The 17,264-nt window shown below is 34.8% G+C and overlaps 1 protein-coding gene across 1 annotated transcript; it reads left to right on the top strand.

Annotated features, from left to right (window-relative positions):
* Positions 1-2,060: 2,060 nt before the first annotated feature.
* LOC132698594 (lipase 3-like) lies at positions 2,061-14,202 on the top strand. Its single transcript, XM_060664782.1, has 7 exons — positions 2,061-2,297; positions 7,594-7,913; positions 9,343-9,589; positions 12,280-12,450; positions 12,509-12,593; positions 13,824-13,966; positions 14,028-14,202. The coding sequence occupies exons 1-7, from the start codon at positions 2,172-2,174 to the stop codon at positions 14,184-14,186; spliced, it is 1,251 nt and encodes a 416-aa protein (XP_060520765.1). The 5' UTR covers positions 2,061-2,171; the 3' UTR covers positions 14,187-14,202.
* The last annotated feature ends 3,062 nt before the right edge of the window (positions 14,203-17,264 follow it).

Here is a 17,264-nt window from a genome sequence, read left to right as displayed (position 1 = left end):
CTTTTAAAAAATATTCCCAATAACAGTATTATTGTATTGTATTATGTAATGCACTGTTACCAGCCTCACCAAGTTCTAAACCTTAAATCCAGGGATGCTTTTGGAAGTCCTAAATTCATTTGCAATTAAAAAAATGGGCATACTGTTTTACGTGTTACTCCGTATCATTGCATGCTTAACCCCATAGAGTATTTGTGGAAACAAAATGTAATTAATAACTTGCCAATTGAGCGCTAGAAAAATTGAGTACGGCACAGTACAAAAATTGAGGAATTGAACTGAAGGAGGTTTATACCTGATGAAAATCCATTTATCAAAATAAATAAGAACTAAAAGTTCACACCGTGTCTTTATCAAATCAAATCAAATCACATTTGATAAAGACACGGTGTTGTCGAAACGATTGTCATGTCAAAATATATAATTTCGTGAAAATCTGAACTTTTATTTCTTATTTATTTTGAAAAATTGAGGACCCTTACATTTCTAGGCAATTTGCATAAAAATTTAATTATGTATAGATATTCCTATCTGTGAACTGATTGTGCATATGTAATGTAATTGTTTTTTCTTAGTGTAATTTAATAAGATTATACACATCTTTAAAAAAATATGCCGTTTGCAGGTAACTTGCATAATTGCGGGCAAATAACACGCTGTTTCAAAATCTTTAAAAAATGGTTCGGATGTTTTAATAGGCGTTTTGATTTTTATATGTTTACAGATCAAAAACACAATTTTCCTTTGGTTACATTAGGAAAAACATTTAGTAATCGTCAATTGTACGTTGTGCAAGTTGCTTTTATCTGACCGTGTCAGTGGTATCGTGGAATTATTCATTATCTTATTTTTTTTTGTTAATAATCGCAAATAATATTTTGTCACTGTAAGAGTTTGTTTGTTTGTAATTTGCTATGTAAGTATTTGCCAAGGAAGCAAGTATAAGCGTTTATCAATGAATAAAAAACTTTTATTATTATTTTTCTTTTGTATTTATTCAAATACTATTCATTATAAACAAATGGTTCCGCCTTTATTTAAAATAATTTACAATTTTATTATGCAAACTATCTACAAAACTTCTGGATCCCTCCTGCAGCCTCCGAGTCGAACTTACTGACGCTTCGCCAATCAGTTCTTGACTGACAGATTTGTAAATAGTATTACAGTAGCCTGTGGAAGTATCTCTGCAAAATTACTTTTTCCTACTCCCGTCTGTAAAATACCTAATTACACTCCGATCTAGCGTGCAGGAAGCGTCACTTTATCACGTCAGTTTCGTTTCCCACGGATCCGAGCCACTTCGGACATTTTCGGGATTTTACCGCACGGGTTTGGGAGCAATCGGCTTGAATTTTGACGTTCTTCTGACGGCCATGTCAGTCAATGCAAAAAAGTATCAAAAAACTAATACACGGAAAAATATTAGGCAATTTAATACTACGTGCTATAAGCTACAATTAAAATCTAGTGGACTAGTCGGTAAGTAAAGTGACATTTATAATTTTACCTACCGTTCACATGAACTTTAGTGGTTTTTGCAGATTTTCGAATATCCGTGTGTTATCAGTACAAACAAAACAAAATTGAAGGTCGGGACCCGCTTTCTCTTGTTTATACGATCTTAAAGATTTAATCCTCTTAAAAGCTTTATCATTGGATGATTTTTGTTGCAATTAAATTAAATTAAATTAAACAATTATAGAAACTACTTAATGACAAATTACAAAAGTTAAATAAACAATATAACGTTTTAAAATTGTGTTTATTCTTTATCTCGCTCATTTGTTTAAATATTGGGGCTTTTAGCTTGCATTTTTCCTCTCTCAGCTGACTAGAAACCCAAAGCGCCAAAAGAGTTTAAATCGTGTGATTATCAGGTCAGATTGTCGTCGTTTTCGTCGCTATCCTCCCATAACATTAAAAAAAAATATATACACTCGCGTAAATATGGATTATCCCTTTAACGAACGTTTTGAGAGGTATTTAATTGTATGCAATCGTCGAAATATTACAATGTTGCTGCTGATTTTTTATGTCGCCGTGTAGGTCGACTGCATAAACGCCAAACGATCATTCCCCGATAGTGATTTTAGATCGTCAGATTGCACGCTCACAATTATCCTTGATATTGAAAACAGACGTTAGTATTCTTTCTTCGGCGCTGAAAAATGCGACTCAGGGCAGCAGTCGCGGTGCTTGTCGCCATCGATCTCCTGAGTCGCGCGAGTTGTGATTTTCCGGGTCCCGGATCAGTGAGTGCCGAATATTTCGAGGGTCAGCAAGATCTGAGCATCGTAAGTGCATTCGCCGCATTTTTTTTTCGATCCACTCACGTCGCAGGATTTTCTTTCCGCGGGGCTTTAAAAAGTGCAAAATAAATAAGAACTAAAAGTTCAGATTTTCACGAAATTATATATGTTCACATGGCAATTGTTTCGACAACACCGTATCTTTAATACAATTGATCTTTAAGCAATACATTTGAATGTCTCATTTTGTCAATCTCAATGACTTCCAATAAATTTAGTTTTCTACTTTTTCTTTAGTGACAAAGACAAGCAGTTTTTAACAATTATGAATCGACAACCGCCAAAATTATATTCTTTAGTTAAAGATATGCCCATTAGACCAGTTGCGTCTTATGTAACGGCTCCAGCAGTTAAACTCTCAACAAAATTATTAAATATTTTGAAGTTCCACACAGATTTTAAACCAAAATTTGCAATAAAAAATTGTTTTGAATTAATCAACAAAATTAAACTTCTAACGCAACACTATTGTCTTTTGATGTACAAAACTTATTTCCCAGTATTCCACCTATGGATGTGATATATTTAGTAAATTTTACCCTTACTCGGAAACAAGTTAACCCATTAGTGAAATAAGATTTATTAGATTGCTTACTAGTATCTTTAGACCAAAATTATTTTGAATTTAATGGACAGATTAACGTGTCTAAGGAAGGTTTGATTATGGGAAACACACTCATAGTGCTTTGTTAGCCGAGATTTTTATGGATAATTTAGAAAATATCATACTAGAACATCCTTTAAGCAAAAGTTTTCTGTGGTGGTATAGATACGTGGATGATGTCTTTACTTGCATTGATAGAACGGATAGACAATTGAATCCTTTTTTAAATTACATTAACTCATTACATAATCGTATAAAATTCGCTATCAAGATAGAACAGGATAACTCTATTAATTTTTTAGACTTAACTATTACGAAAACGCAAAACAAATGAGATTTTTCCATTTACCATAAACCTTCACACACGGACACAGTCATACATAACAGCTCAACTCACCCTTATACGAAAGCCAAAACGATGAAGATCGATACAGACTGTACTATATGTGGCCCATGTTTGGATTTGAGTGACATCAACGGAATGCAAATGGAACAAAAGTCCTTTTCTTTTTTTTGTTTGTAATTTTTGCTTGTATATTTCCAATTCCAACTCTAGGAAACTTTTGTTACGTTGAATATTACTTTCAGCGCCCAGGGGCTTAACTTGAACTTTATGTAATAGTTTTCCACTCATTTTTTGCAGCCACTTACTTTCTGTATTATTTTGTTGCGAAATTAATGTTATTATTATTATTATTCTTTTTAAATCCTGCTAGCTGCGATCCTTCGTATCGCACATGTATACATGTTATTTTGAAAATAAATTATTTCATTCTTCTATTCTAGTAACTAATGTTTATAATATGGAATTACAATATTTCCAAGTTAAATTTCGAAAAAAAAAGCATATTAAAATCGTAAACTTATTTTTTTTCTAATTTTTTACACGTTACTTTTGGTTTATGTTTTTTACGACAAATCTTCACTTTTTACAAGGTTTGTAAGATACCTTAACAACAAAGATTTTGCTTTAACGTCTATTTTTTATTTGACATGTAGAGGTGTTGATTTTATTCATTTTACAGTTCAGATTTAACAACTGAATTCGCAGAAGGTTCAGTTCTTTTATAGTAAACATTTTAACATGGAAAAGCTGACGTGATTATAATAGGACACAATCCAGTTTTCGTAGACAAGTTTAGAACCTTCCTTTTAATACGATACGCAATAACCACTATCTTCTATTGCAAATCTTTGAACGGTGACGAGAATAACCTTCGCTTTTGCAAATTCGCTTGTGCGTCACGACACGTGGATAATATAAGACCCGAATGCAAATTATAAATATGGAGATTTGATCTTGTACTAAATGCACTCACTCGCTAACCTCTTAATCTTGCCTCCTGAAGGTGCAGTGTTCCAATTAATTGAACACCTCCATGAAGCTATTAGTGTGCCCACGATATACCATACCTACGACATAATGCGGTATTAAGCTTTGGTAAATTTTTATAAAAATATAAAACGCAGGCCCGCCTTGCTTGGTTTCTCTTTGTAAGTCCCAATAAATAGATTTGCAATTCCACAATGACGTACATCGTGCATACAAATTCTGAAAGCTGACAGATTTGTTTCATCTTCATCGGCTTCTTCTTTATCAGATTCCGTTTATAAATCTGTCACCCCTCATGATTCTAAAATTCCTCGTCTCTACGGACTCCCAAAGATTCAAGAACCAGGATTACCCATTTGCCTCTTTGTCAGCACCATTGGTTTTCCAACATTTTCTCTAGTCTCTACGAATCTACTATACTATCACCAGTCGACAATTTTCATCTAAAATCAAAATTATGGAAACGCTACGTCGATGATACTTTTGTTATTTTGCCTCATGGTCAAGAATCCCTAGTAGGTAAACTCTATACACCCTAACTTCAACCTGAAATCGAGCTACCTCGACTAAGAAGATAAAAATCACACTAGTATGAATTAATATTACAGTTACTCTTAAAATACACGCACGGCATATAAATAGGGGCCTGGCTTCTGGCACACGCACTGAAACCAATGGTCCCTTCCGCTGTACAACAGGTCCAAAGTCACCACAAAAGGTTATACAAAAGGTATAATGTCTGGCGCACTTTAACAAAATTTTCGTGACTTGCTTAATTTTTAAAATACGGGGTGATTTTGGAAAGTTTTGGGGCACCCTTCGTATCTCGGGTATCCCACGAAATGTCAGAAATGTCAGTGGCTTGGTCAGTTGTATTCTAAACGGTTTCGTTTTTTGAAAAAAAAAAGAAGAAAGAAACCGCAGATGTCAATATCCCTGTTAAAAAAGGCATTCTTGTAAAAAACTTAATTTAAGAAAACTTCGAAAAGTGCGACATAATTAAATGCTTAAATATTTGCGAAGAAAATGTTACTTAAAACGTCACTTAAGATATTCTTTTACTTTAAGGCTTCCAGAGAGACCACAACCAAATTTAGTTAGATTTTGATCCTATTCAAAGCTTCCTCCGAAGATATATAGAGAAAGAGATGAAATAGGAGAAATAAACTTTATAGCAAGCGTGTGGCATGTACAAAAATATTAAAGGCTCATTCTAAGGTCAACACAGTGAATCATTTACATCCTGGAGATCCATTTAGGCGACTGGTATATTGCAATTAGTCTTTGGAGCAAATTAGGCGAGACCACCGCTAGGAAGGTAATAACTTCCTGAGCAGCCCCGGTATATTTAATAAAGAAAATGCTCGGCACTGGCATAACCAAAATATAATAATATTCCAGCGAGAACAACAAAATTGCTTTCGCAAGTTCGTAGCGCGTACCGCGAAGCAGCTTTTTATTATAAAAGGATTGCGCCCAATTTCTATCGTTAAAATGTGGACAGGGACTTTTACTTCTCTGCTAAATTTGAAATTGATATCTGCAAATTAAGAACACATAATACATTTCTCACAATATCGGGAACATCCTGTACAAAAGGTGAAAAACCTAAATATAAAAGGTTTTGCTGTCTAAGTGGGCTGTATCGCAGTATAAAAGAAAGCGAGATCTGAATCGTAGTCTTTCAGTTAGAATCAGTTTTCAATAATAGGGGGACCTATTTTTCAGTTTTTTTGAATTTGCAGCGCACCCTGTATATTTTTGAAAAATTGTCAAGAATAAAAGTTTATAGAGCCGTATCTTCTGCTTCCTCTGGTTCAAGAATTTTTTTGGTCTCGTAAACAATTGTTGAAAAATGTTGTTTTTTGTAGACCCTTGCACGTGCGAATACTTCCCGACCCGCCATTCCCCCCATTTTCAATAGGTTCCGTCACTGGGCAAAGCTGCGTATATGTGCCAAATATGAAGTCCATTGCTTCAAATTTCGGATACTTATCGTGTTTCATAGCAAGTTCCAAAAAACAGTCGAAAATCGCGAAAAAAAGATGGATACCGGCGTCGGATCAGGGCAATTTCTTATAAGCTTATGTGCCTCGTGGAGGATTAAAAATGAGGCAAATTTCAATTTTGTAGCTCCAACGGTTCGAATGTTCTTCAGGAAAAACCAAAAGAAGAGAACGGAGAACGGAGAACGGACAGACAAAAAAAAATCATTCGACGGTGATCATTTCTGTATCAACGGCGATCCCATAGAACCTAGCGGTACCGAGATATAGATTTTTTATTCGGTTTCATCGATTTTCGAAACTAACAAGGGCGTTTTGGTTTCAATGTGGCCTATTTCATTCTAGGCGCAAAAATCGAATATAGTATTTTTGAAGGGGTTTTGAACAATAACAAATGTAAAGGTCAACAACAATAACATGGAGTATAAAAATCGTACAGAAAGTGCAAGATAGTATGCTATGATCTTCACATATTTTAGTAAGCAACACTTTAAAATTTGTTTTGAACACCTCAAAAGCCATATGTCTGTACCTATCTGGCAGCATATTGTACAAGTTAATGTTTAAAGAATTTTTGTCTGATGTAACAAGTCTGTGCTTTGGAACTCTTATAAGATTTTTTGCACATGTTGGATAACTATGAGACACACCTTCAAATATATAAGCAGGTTTGTGAATTTCTAAAGGATTGTGGAGAATATAGATACGGGGCAGTGTTATTATCAGTTATTACAGTATCCATTGTGCTTAGCCCCAGCAAGGATTCTTATAGTCCTTTTCTGTAGCCTGAATATTTGAACAGCATTGACAGAGTTTCCACATAATATTGTCCCATATGATATGTGGGAATGAAACAAAACATAATACATTGTCATTAGGGCATTCTGGTCTAGGCTCTCCCTAATTTTTCTAAGGACGAATAAGCTGGAAGATGGTTTTCGCTTAAGAGATAAAATATGACCTTTTAGCCGACTGAGAAGAATATCTTTTGAGTTTTGTCCATATTCAATTTCAAATAATTATTTTTAAACAGATTGTTCGCATAGCTCTCCAATACCCCAATAATGTTGTGTAGGTCACTCCAATTAGGACCATATAAGGTAAAACTGACAGACATTTGACAGACCCCAAAAAACGGCATAGATCAGCAATATACACTATAAAAAATAAAGGGCAGAGTACGACGCACGGAGATAATTGGATAGGTACTAATGGGCCTTCGAGGTCTCCAGTAGAAAAATTTCAACCCCCTACCTTAATCGGTTAGAAACTTATGGCCATAAATAGGTTCGGAACACGGAGAACTAGTGTTTGATTCCAATTGTCTTTTAATTTCAGACGGAAATAATACAAAAATGCGGCTACCCAGTGGAAGTTCACGTAATCGAAACTGAAGACGGCTATCTCCTCGAAACCTACAGAATACCGTACGGACGAAAAAGCCTCACCAATCAACCCAACAGGTACCCGGTGATGGTCAACCACGGTCTCATGGGTTCGTCCGAGAACTTTATCATCGGAGGTCCCAACAAAGCGATCACTTACATGTTGGCAGACAATGGGTTCGATGTGTGGCTGATGAACGCCAGAGGTTCTTGGCACTCGAGGAAGCACAGATATTTGGATCCCGACAAGGACGTCAAATTCTGGAAATTTACGTAAATAGATCCCTGAGTTCGTTACAATATATCTTTACTCACTCAAGCTCACTCACTCATAGCTTCCAACGAATTTAAATTTTTTGGTTTTTCAATGATAAAGTTGGGCATTTCTGAATTTAAATGAACGGCATAACTGAGTTTATTAAATGTTCTACCTGTTTGTCCTCCTAAGGCAATTCTAGTTTCATTTGACGTTCAAAACCTATTTCCTAGTATTCCACCAATTGACGTAATAAACATAGTAGACAATATTCTCAGAGACAAGTCAACCCTATCATAAAACTAGATAACTCTCTAAACTCTCTGGACACAATAATACATAATAACTCAAATCACCCTTACACTCACAAAATGTCTGGCTTTTATGCTTTTACCACTTTTTACAGAAAATTTTGAACAACTTTGACGATTGTTTTGATATTTTACATTATCATTCAAAAACCATCGCTGTACATATCCTCTGTGAGACTTCTCTTTTGCTATAACATAGTACACTACCGGTTAGATGGGTCATCGTAAAGGTAACTCAGTAACTAATACTATGATTTAATTAAAATATTTCTAAGAAGGTTAATTTGTTCCCTTAATTAAATATAAAATTAATAGAAAAACCTCCAAAGCCAAAACTAAAATTAAGTTTTTCCGCGGTATTCCTCTTTTCCTTCTTTGTGGTGGCCTCCACTCATAATTTTTTTTTGGATATTCTGTCTCCGCTAATTCGATATGTCCAAACCACAGTCGTTGTTTTCCTTTAATAGTATCTAATAGTCTCTTTTCTACATTCATTCTGTTCAAAGTTTCGATATTTTTGATTTTGCCCAATACATCATTTCTGTAGAAGCTACCTTTTGTTCCATTTTTCAATCCTCCGACCCATACGTAATTGTACTTTGCGCAAAGGAATTGAACATTCTTCTCTTAATTTTTTTGGGAAATTAGGTCATTCCATAACTCTGGGCGTAATTGACTTATAACAATTTTTATTTTATTAATTTTGTTTTGGACGTCCAATTCTCTTCCATCAGATGTTATAGTCACTCCTAAATACTTATTGTACGTTTAATAGTTCCCACATCAGTGTATAAATCTTGTCCGTTTATTCCAATTCCACTTCCTGTATTCTTCTACAAACTTTCTAAACATACAGTTTATATCGTCCTCATCTTCTGCTAATATTACTTGATCATCTGCAAACATTTGACTGTAGATGGACACCCATTTTACTACATTTTTGTTTCCACTCCTTTGTGGCCTTATCTATGTAAATTTTAAATAATAAATTATCCATAAAAATCTCTTTTAACAAAGGATTTATTGGTCTAAAGACACTATTAAGCAATCTAATTTCTATCTATTTCATGTCCTGGCCGCTGTGTGACTATTATCGGATTATTTTCGGTACTTTAGGTACGTTTTTATCTCTCAGGTGGCACGAAATTGGCTACTACGACATCCCCAACACCATTGACTACATCTTGGCGCTTACAAAACAGAGAAAAGTGCATTACATAGGACATTCGCAGGGCACGACTACGTTTTTCGCGATGGGCGCGTCCAGGCCGGAATACAACGACAAGATAAGCGTCATGGTGGCCCTGGCGCCTTCCGCCATCTTGCGGAACATTCGCGATCCGATCTCGAAGATGCTAGCGCCATTGTATCCGCAACTAACGGTAGGTGTAACTATTCAAATAGCAATTTTGCGAAATGCAACGTAAAAAATTTCAAAACATTAAGGTAGGATTACTGTACATCTCTCAAATAGCACAAGGATGTCCTTAAAACGTCCTCAGGATATCTGACGGGACATAGCGTATATCCTAGGGATATACTGTTTCAGCTAAGGGACATCGTTAAGACGTCTCATGGATATGCAATTTTACTAATTGGAACGTCCACAATATATCAGATACGTATGTCCGTAGGATGTTTGTTAGGACATCCTAAATTATACTAGTTGAGACGTCGTTAGTATATCCGACTGCGAGGATATAGACTTATCTAGATATACCAGTTAATCTTACGTAATTATGAGCCTATGAGAAATACTTTAAAGGTAATGTCCAGTAGTCCATTTGGTTGTACGGCTACAAAAATTCTATCCCAGTATTTGTTATTCGCGTGTGATGGAATTAACCTATTGGGTATGGTTCGTGAAGTCATCACTGGAGTAGCAGGCGATCTTTGAAATGATTTTTTTCCTATTAATATCTAATTTAATATGTTTAAAAAACAGATTTCGAAAATCCCTACATCCGCTTTTTAAGTAAAGGCTTAATTTGACGCTAATAGTACTCTCATGAAAGTAATCTAAGATGCTAATCTCCACGATAATGTAGGTATACATTTATGTATTTAATTTCATTAGGTAAAAACCTCATTAAATTCTCATCGGTAAGATCTCTTTCATGAGAGTAGGTATTATCGCGCCCAAAAAAAAACTAGAACAAATATGACATTTCAGTTTGCCAGTAAAGGCCTATTTTCATGCAGTATTTGTTGTCAACCTAAAAATTTTCTTAGTTTTTTTTGCTCGTGATGGTACCTACCATCACCATGAATTAACCTAACAACCATTTTAATGTGAAAATTGTACTTTATGAAGGGCGATTCCTAAAATTAGTGCTTAATTTTTGCGGGGTGCTTTTAAGAAAAAAATATACTAACTGTACTATATAACTAAAAATATAATTTTGTTCTGGCCGATTTTGCTTACTTAAATAAGAAATTGATTTAGTCTTATATGCCCAAATTTATCTGCTCAAAAAACATGAAGAGAAAGTGGATTTTATTCTTGTTTTCAATAACTAAGCAATAAGATACTAAAAGAAGTCTAGAATCAAAAAAGATATGTTATCTAAAACGTATAAGGGTTACAAAAAAGTCAGTTTTACCTTAACTCGGTCCAGCCATCACTCCTTAAAAAAGCATCAACTAAGCAATCACCATAATATATATTTTATTAAATTATATTTCTTATGCTTTATTTATATTACATTTACTTCCTATTCATTTTTAAAAACATAGTACCTACTTACCAATTATTTATTTGGCCAATTTTAATTTTGAAAATTTCTCCTTATTCTTCATGCCCAACCAATTAAATTTCATTGCAAGTTCATTTGAAATCAGCGGGGTCAGAGCTTCTTTTACAAACTCACAACTGCTGCCGCCGCCTGATCTTGATATCTCATTGTCATATCAAAATAATAAAAAACAAGGCATGATGGCAGACTACACAACAATGGTTCGTTCTGGTTAGAATTTATCCAATCTTACGTTATATATCGCCATAAAGCTTTACTTATATGAATTATTAGTTCTTCAGTAACAATAATAATTGGTTGCAGCCGAACAGTGTTGTCAAATGGAATCTTATAAACAAATATATTATTTTTACGTTTTTGTAATTTTTTCACTTAGACGAATCCGTATTTTCTGTGGTATTTTTATTAAAATAGCGTTTCTTGTCTCGTTCGTGTCCAAAAATAATAAAAACAGGTTGATTTTAACCGGTTGATTTCGGCTTTTTTAGGACTTGCCAACACTGACGTCAATGTAGATGTGCACAAAAACGTTGCCAATAAAATGTCCCCCAAAACACCACAAAGCTAAAAAAACTAAGTATTTTTGCTCTCAGTTGTTCAAAATTTAACTTTTTGAGTTTCTATTCTAATGTTAGGGCACAAGGGGATATCCTTAGGCCATCTATTTAGAGGATATCTGTGGTATATCGTGACAGTTAATCCGCAAGCTTAAGATGATATCCCTGGGAAGTATTTTGCAGTATATCCTTGGTATATATGCTAACGTAGCATGTCCACATGTCCCAGAACATGCGACTTAAATGGGACATTGACTGGGGATATTGTGTGTTATCTGGGCTGAAGTCTCTTCAATGTAACCCAAAAATTTTTAGAGTCAGCCTTAAATGTACTTCCCAAATATGCCCTTTTCTCGGCTCCCACACAGGAATTCACACAATTTCGTAATTCTCTATACTCGTTTAAAGCAATATCTGACTTAAACGTATCTTAAATTGGCTATTGAATATTGAATTTTTATTAAAAGAGGAACCAAATTTTCATTTTTTTTTTGCGAATTTCCAACACACCACGTATATTTTTGAAAATTACAAGTAAGGTTTTCTTTTCGTCCAATAACTTTGCTGGATCGCGTTATCGGTTCTCTTAGACTCTTGCAAACGTAATTACGATTTTTAAATAATACTTCTCCACCTCCCGCCTCCTCCAGTTTCAATGGGTGCCGTCAGGAGACCAAAAGCTATTAGTTTGCCAAATTTGAAATCGACAGCTTCAAATTTGGACAAATAGACAAGGAAATCGTTTTTTCTTTGTTACAGAAAATTGCTGAATCGATGAAAATCTACGAGATGATACCGAGACAGTTTATGTCGAACGAAGGGATACGTCAGGTAGGGAAAGCACTGTGCGGCGAAAACTCCACCATGAGACAGATATGCACCAACATATTGTCCGCCATGTCGCTCACGCCAGACGAGCAGATAGATCCGGTGAGTTTAAGTCGTTGGAACTGTTCTTTTAAATTAACGCGGCCCTTTATTTCTTCAGAACACCATACCTTACATCGTTGCAATGGGACCAGGTGGCGCGTCGATCTATCAAGCCTTTCATTACGCCCAGATTCTAACCAAAGGTAACCTCAAAATCTCTCTCGAAACAACACCCGCAAATTTCAACCAATCAAAACGTGTCTATTCGACAGATCGCCATGGCAACGGGCGAGTTTTAGTCGAAATTTTTTCCCCGTTGCTATGGAAATCTGTCAACAAAATCAATTTCGATTTTTTAAAGTACACCGTGTACCAAATAAAACGATCCGCTATACGACTTGGAAACCCACAGGAGATACGGAACGAAGTATCTTGGACTCTCCTGAAGATTGAAAATATTAAAATTTTGTTGTACTGAAGTGGCTTTTACTTGATGAAAATCCATTTAAAATAGTTAAATAAGAACAAACGTGTGTTTTCTGCATTACAACAATTTAAAATTAGTCAATTCAAATCAACCTTGTGAAAAATCGTCCAAATTAAATTCGAAATTTTTTTCTCACTCCTCAGATTCTTTTTTTCTTTTAAAATATTTTTAAGTTTTTAACAAATCGTTCCTGGTGACTCATAAACGACTTTTAATAATAACAAAGCGATGCTGCCTATCATAACCACCAAAATGCAGTTGCACACATACCTTTTATATTTCGCTATTTGTAATAAAAAACTACAAGCTACCAACAAGTAGGCCTTTATTGTTTCTCAAAATTTTCACCCTGATCAATACACATCGAGTCGGGCACCTCCGAAACATGCTTTTTAAACGCATCAATCGCTACTTCTGGTGTCAAAAATCGTTGGCCGCATAAGCTAATTCTGAATGTCTGGGAATAAATCAGGACTATATGGTGGATGGCTCATCAAATCAACGTTTTTAATGCTCAAAAAGTTCTTTGTTTGCGCCGATTGTCGTCGTGGGGAGTGATTCGTCTTCGGCAGTTGGTTTTTTTAATTTCTTCGAAGACTTTCGGCAAACATATGCTTGTGTACCATTCAGAATTGACTGTTTTATCTTTCACCAAAGAAACAGTTGCGACGTGGCCAGATTTCATGAAAAAACAGGCTATCAATGTGCGAAACCAATGTGCACGTCTTTATTGTAAACCAACCGGTATTTGTCGTATTGACGTTTTGTAATTTCGCCACCATATTTAATTCAATAACTGAAGATTGGCTTATTAAAATTCGACACATGAGTTAAAAGAACATAAACACATCTCTGGATAGCTTTTTGCTTTCTAGAAAGTCGTTTTATTTCTTTAAAAAAATCGAAGATATATTATTTATGAAAGTACTATACCAAAGTGTTGCAGGAAAATTCGTGCAATACGATTGGGGTCCGAAGGAAAACCTCAGGAGGTACGGGTCGAAACTTCCGCCCGAATACAACCTGAGGAACGTCACCTCCCCGGTCGCTCTCATTTACGGCAAAGGAGACGAACTGATCACCAAAGAGGTGAACGTATATCCGCGTCCTTCGTTAGCGGCCTTTTTTATCGCTCCAAATCGTTTTTCAGGACGTGGAAATTCTCGGCAGGATGCTGCCGAACGTCGTCGAAGTTTACCCCGTACCTTACGACAAATGGACCCATATGGATTTCGTGTGGGGCAAGGACATCGATACGTATTTGCATCACCACGTAATAAAGCTCCTTTACCGTTTTAACGACCAATAAAGGAATGCCCAAATTAGGTCTTTTTTTTTCATTTAATTAGGTTTGCTAGAAGAGCTACCGGGTACGGCGGGGTATAAGCTCCAGTTTTTGTTTTTATTTAAATGAAGATTTATTTATTTTATTTTTTAACTTCTGCAAACTTAGAAGTTTCGACAGAGGCTCTAACGATTTCAGATTTAGGTGAAGAACCAAACAACGATTATACAGGTACTTATAATAGCATTGATTCTACCAATAAGTTCTGTATTCCACAAATTCTAATTTATAAATTTAAGAATATAAATTGCTTTTTTGTAAAAAATCGCGAACATTATACGTAAATTTAATTTTAGTGAAAAAAGAATTTTTCCCATCTTAACTAAATGGGAAACTAAAATAAAAATAGCGACCCTTTAGAGTTGAGCTACAGGGCTCATCTTTGGTGAGGATTTTTTTATATCAAAAAGAGACTTTTGAGAGGCCAAGAGCTGAAAAAAAAATTTTTTTTGAAGCACCCTAATGTATATTCCTAGCTATGAATTTATCATATATATTTAATGTCATTGTTTTTTCTTAGTGCAATTTAATAAGATAATACCCACCTAAACAAACAAAAAAAATATATTATTACCAAATCCTTCGGGACTCTAATGTTCTGTTCCAAAAAGTATAAAATATAGCGGTAGGCTCCCATTAGCGCAGTCTTAAAATGCGCACACGAGTTTCAACGCCTCTAGTGATTGTGTCCAGTCAGGAAAACGGAAAACGTACGGTTCAATTCAAAGTTTGAAAGGTAAAATGTGGAAAAAAAAATTATGTCGAAATAGTTTAAACAATTTTTTTACTAAAATATAAATAAAGTGCTGTTATCCGTTACAAGCTATTGTAGTATCGTCAGTGTGACGCATTACTTTATACCGCCACGACAATACTTTAGTACTTGGACACAAATAATAGATGGCATTGGTAACAATATACGTGACCTTCCCCCTATTTTATACTCTTTGTTCTGTCCTTTAATAGCAGAGAGAAAAACATATCAATCCAGAGATATACGTATTTGTGTAAACAATATTTAAGCGTACTACCTACCACCCAGGGCATTAAAATTCTGATAGGTCGTTGTTAAGGATGACCGAATACCCGGTGGCGCCACCAGTAACTTAACATACCAATTTTTTTTTTGCAAATAAGGTCAACTGATTCAAATAATCTTTGCGTTATCACACGTCTGTATTGCCTTCCAAACTACTTCGATTTCTGTGGGTTGACGTAATTTTTCCAGGGTTCTGAAGATCCTTCGTCCATCGCTTTTTTCCACGTCTGGAGACTAGCAACTAACCAACACTAACAAAAACAAACTCAAATAATGGCATCAAATTGAGAATGGTATATAAAACGTATTCATAATATTCTTTTCTGTTAGCCATCCAATCAACCTCTACTTTATCCATGACTTTCATGCAATATCCTCTAAAAGGAATGATAACTTGCGTTGGTTAATTGACTTTTAAACCAATTTTCAAAATTTTACCTGTTCATATTGTCTCCGCTCTTCTACAACTTGTAGACTGCTTCTAAACGAACCTTACTTTATTTACTCTATTATTCGATTTTTTCCATGTCAAACCAATACCTCTTACTATTTTATAATTTATTTGTCTTTTCATTTTTTTAAGCAAAATCTGCATTACAATCAAATCAAAAATCAAACTTGTCGTATCGGAGGCTTTTTCTAATTAAGGAGTCACAGCAGATATATGAATGAGAGTGCGACATTCTAACCACACAATACCACAGAATTAGATCACCACAGACCACCGAACAAAACCCTGATGCAACAAAACCTGCTGACGTTTGGCCGGTCATCATGTTGGCTTCTTCAGAGCCAAAACTGAAACTTAACGTCAAAAATGAAAGGACAATGATTTTTCTCGAAACAGGACACTTACAAAGTGATACTAATAGATTTAAATACAAGTTTCGCACTTTTTTTTGTATTTTTAGAGCTTATTATTTTTGAGCAGTCAATTTGATGCTCCTAATTTTCAATGCGAATGTTTTCAATGTTTGTAGTATTTGTTATTCGCTAAACGTTAACACTTAATAGTCATTTGAAATTAAAAGGCTTCTTTGCCATTATTATTAATGTCACTTGATTTAAATGGAAATTTACATTACGATTCTAAAGAAATTTGCTTAATTCTTACCTTTGTAAAAAAATATCCGGAAAAATTTAATAATAAATAATTTGACCAATATGAGATCATTTTTTTTACTTTTAAAAAAACTGACCACGTTAAGGGACACAAAACGATCAAACGTTAAGTTCCATACTTTAAAAGCAGGTGAATAAAATGTTTGATTTTCAGCGCATGCGATGAGCGTGACAGATATCACAAAAGTGACGCGATATCCATGCAAAACGTCGGCCAAAACACGATCGAACGAATGCACTCCACCAGAGAAAATTTCTACTTAATAAATAAACATATACCTCTCCAACCGACGACCTTCAATTTACAGCAGATATATGAATGAGAGTGCGACATTCTAACCACACAATACCACAGAATTAGATCACCACAGACCACCGAACAAAACCCTGATGCAACAAAACCTGCTGACGTTTGGCCGGTCATCATGTTGGCTTCTTCAGAGCCAAAACTGAAACTTAACGTCAAAAATGAAAGGACAATGATTTTTCTCGAAACAGGACACTTACAAAGTGATACTAATAGATTTAAATACAAGTTTCGCACTTTTTTTTGTATTTTTAGAGCTTATTATTTTTGAGCAGTCAATTTGATGCTCCTAATTTTCAATGCGAATGTTTTCAATGTTTGTAGTATTTGTTATTCGCTAAACGTTAACACTTAATAGTCATTTGAAATTAAAAGGCTTCTTTGCCATTATTATTAATGTCACTTGATTTAAATGGAAATTTACATTACGATGTTCCATTTTCTATTCATTCTTGATTTTTCTAAAGAAATTTGCTTAATTCTTACCTTTGTAAAAAAATATCCGGAAAAATTTAATAATAAATAATTTGACCAATATGAGATCATTTTTTTTACTTTTAAAAAAACTGACCAC

Source organism: Cylas formicarius, unplaced genomic scaffold, assembly GCF_029955315.1.
Source record: "Cylas formicarius isolate icCylForm1 unplaced genomic scaffold, icCylForm1.1 PGA_scaffold_2__14_contigs__length_35257938, whole genome shotgun sequence".
Taxonomy (NCBI): domain Eukaryota; kingdom Metazoa; phylum Arthropoda; class Insecta; order Coleoptera; family Brentidae; genus Cylas; species Cylas formicarius.
This window is presented reverse-complemented; position numbering and strand designations above follow the sequence as displayed.

Bases quoted from the DNA above. Each gene is read 5' to 3' on its own strand.
- LOC132698594 (XM_060664782.1), top strand. From the start codon at position 2,172: ATGCGACTCAGGGCAGCAGTCGCGGTGCTTGTCGCCATCGATCTCCTG. The intron at 7,914-9,342 runs GTAAATAGATCC...TTTATCTCTCAG, and splicing joins GTCAAATTCTGGAAATTTAC to GTGGCACGAAATTGGCTACT. The intron at 12,594-13,823 runs GTAACCTCAAAA...AAAGTGTTGCAG, and splicing joins CGCCCAGATTCTAACCAAAG to GAAAATTCGTGCAATACGAT.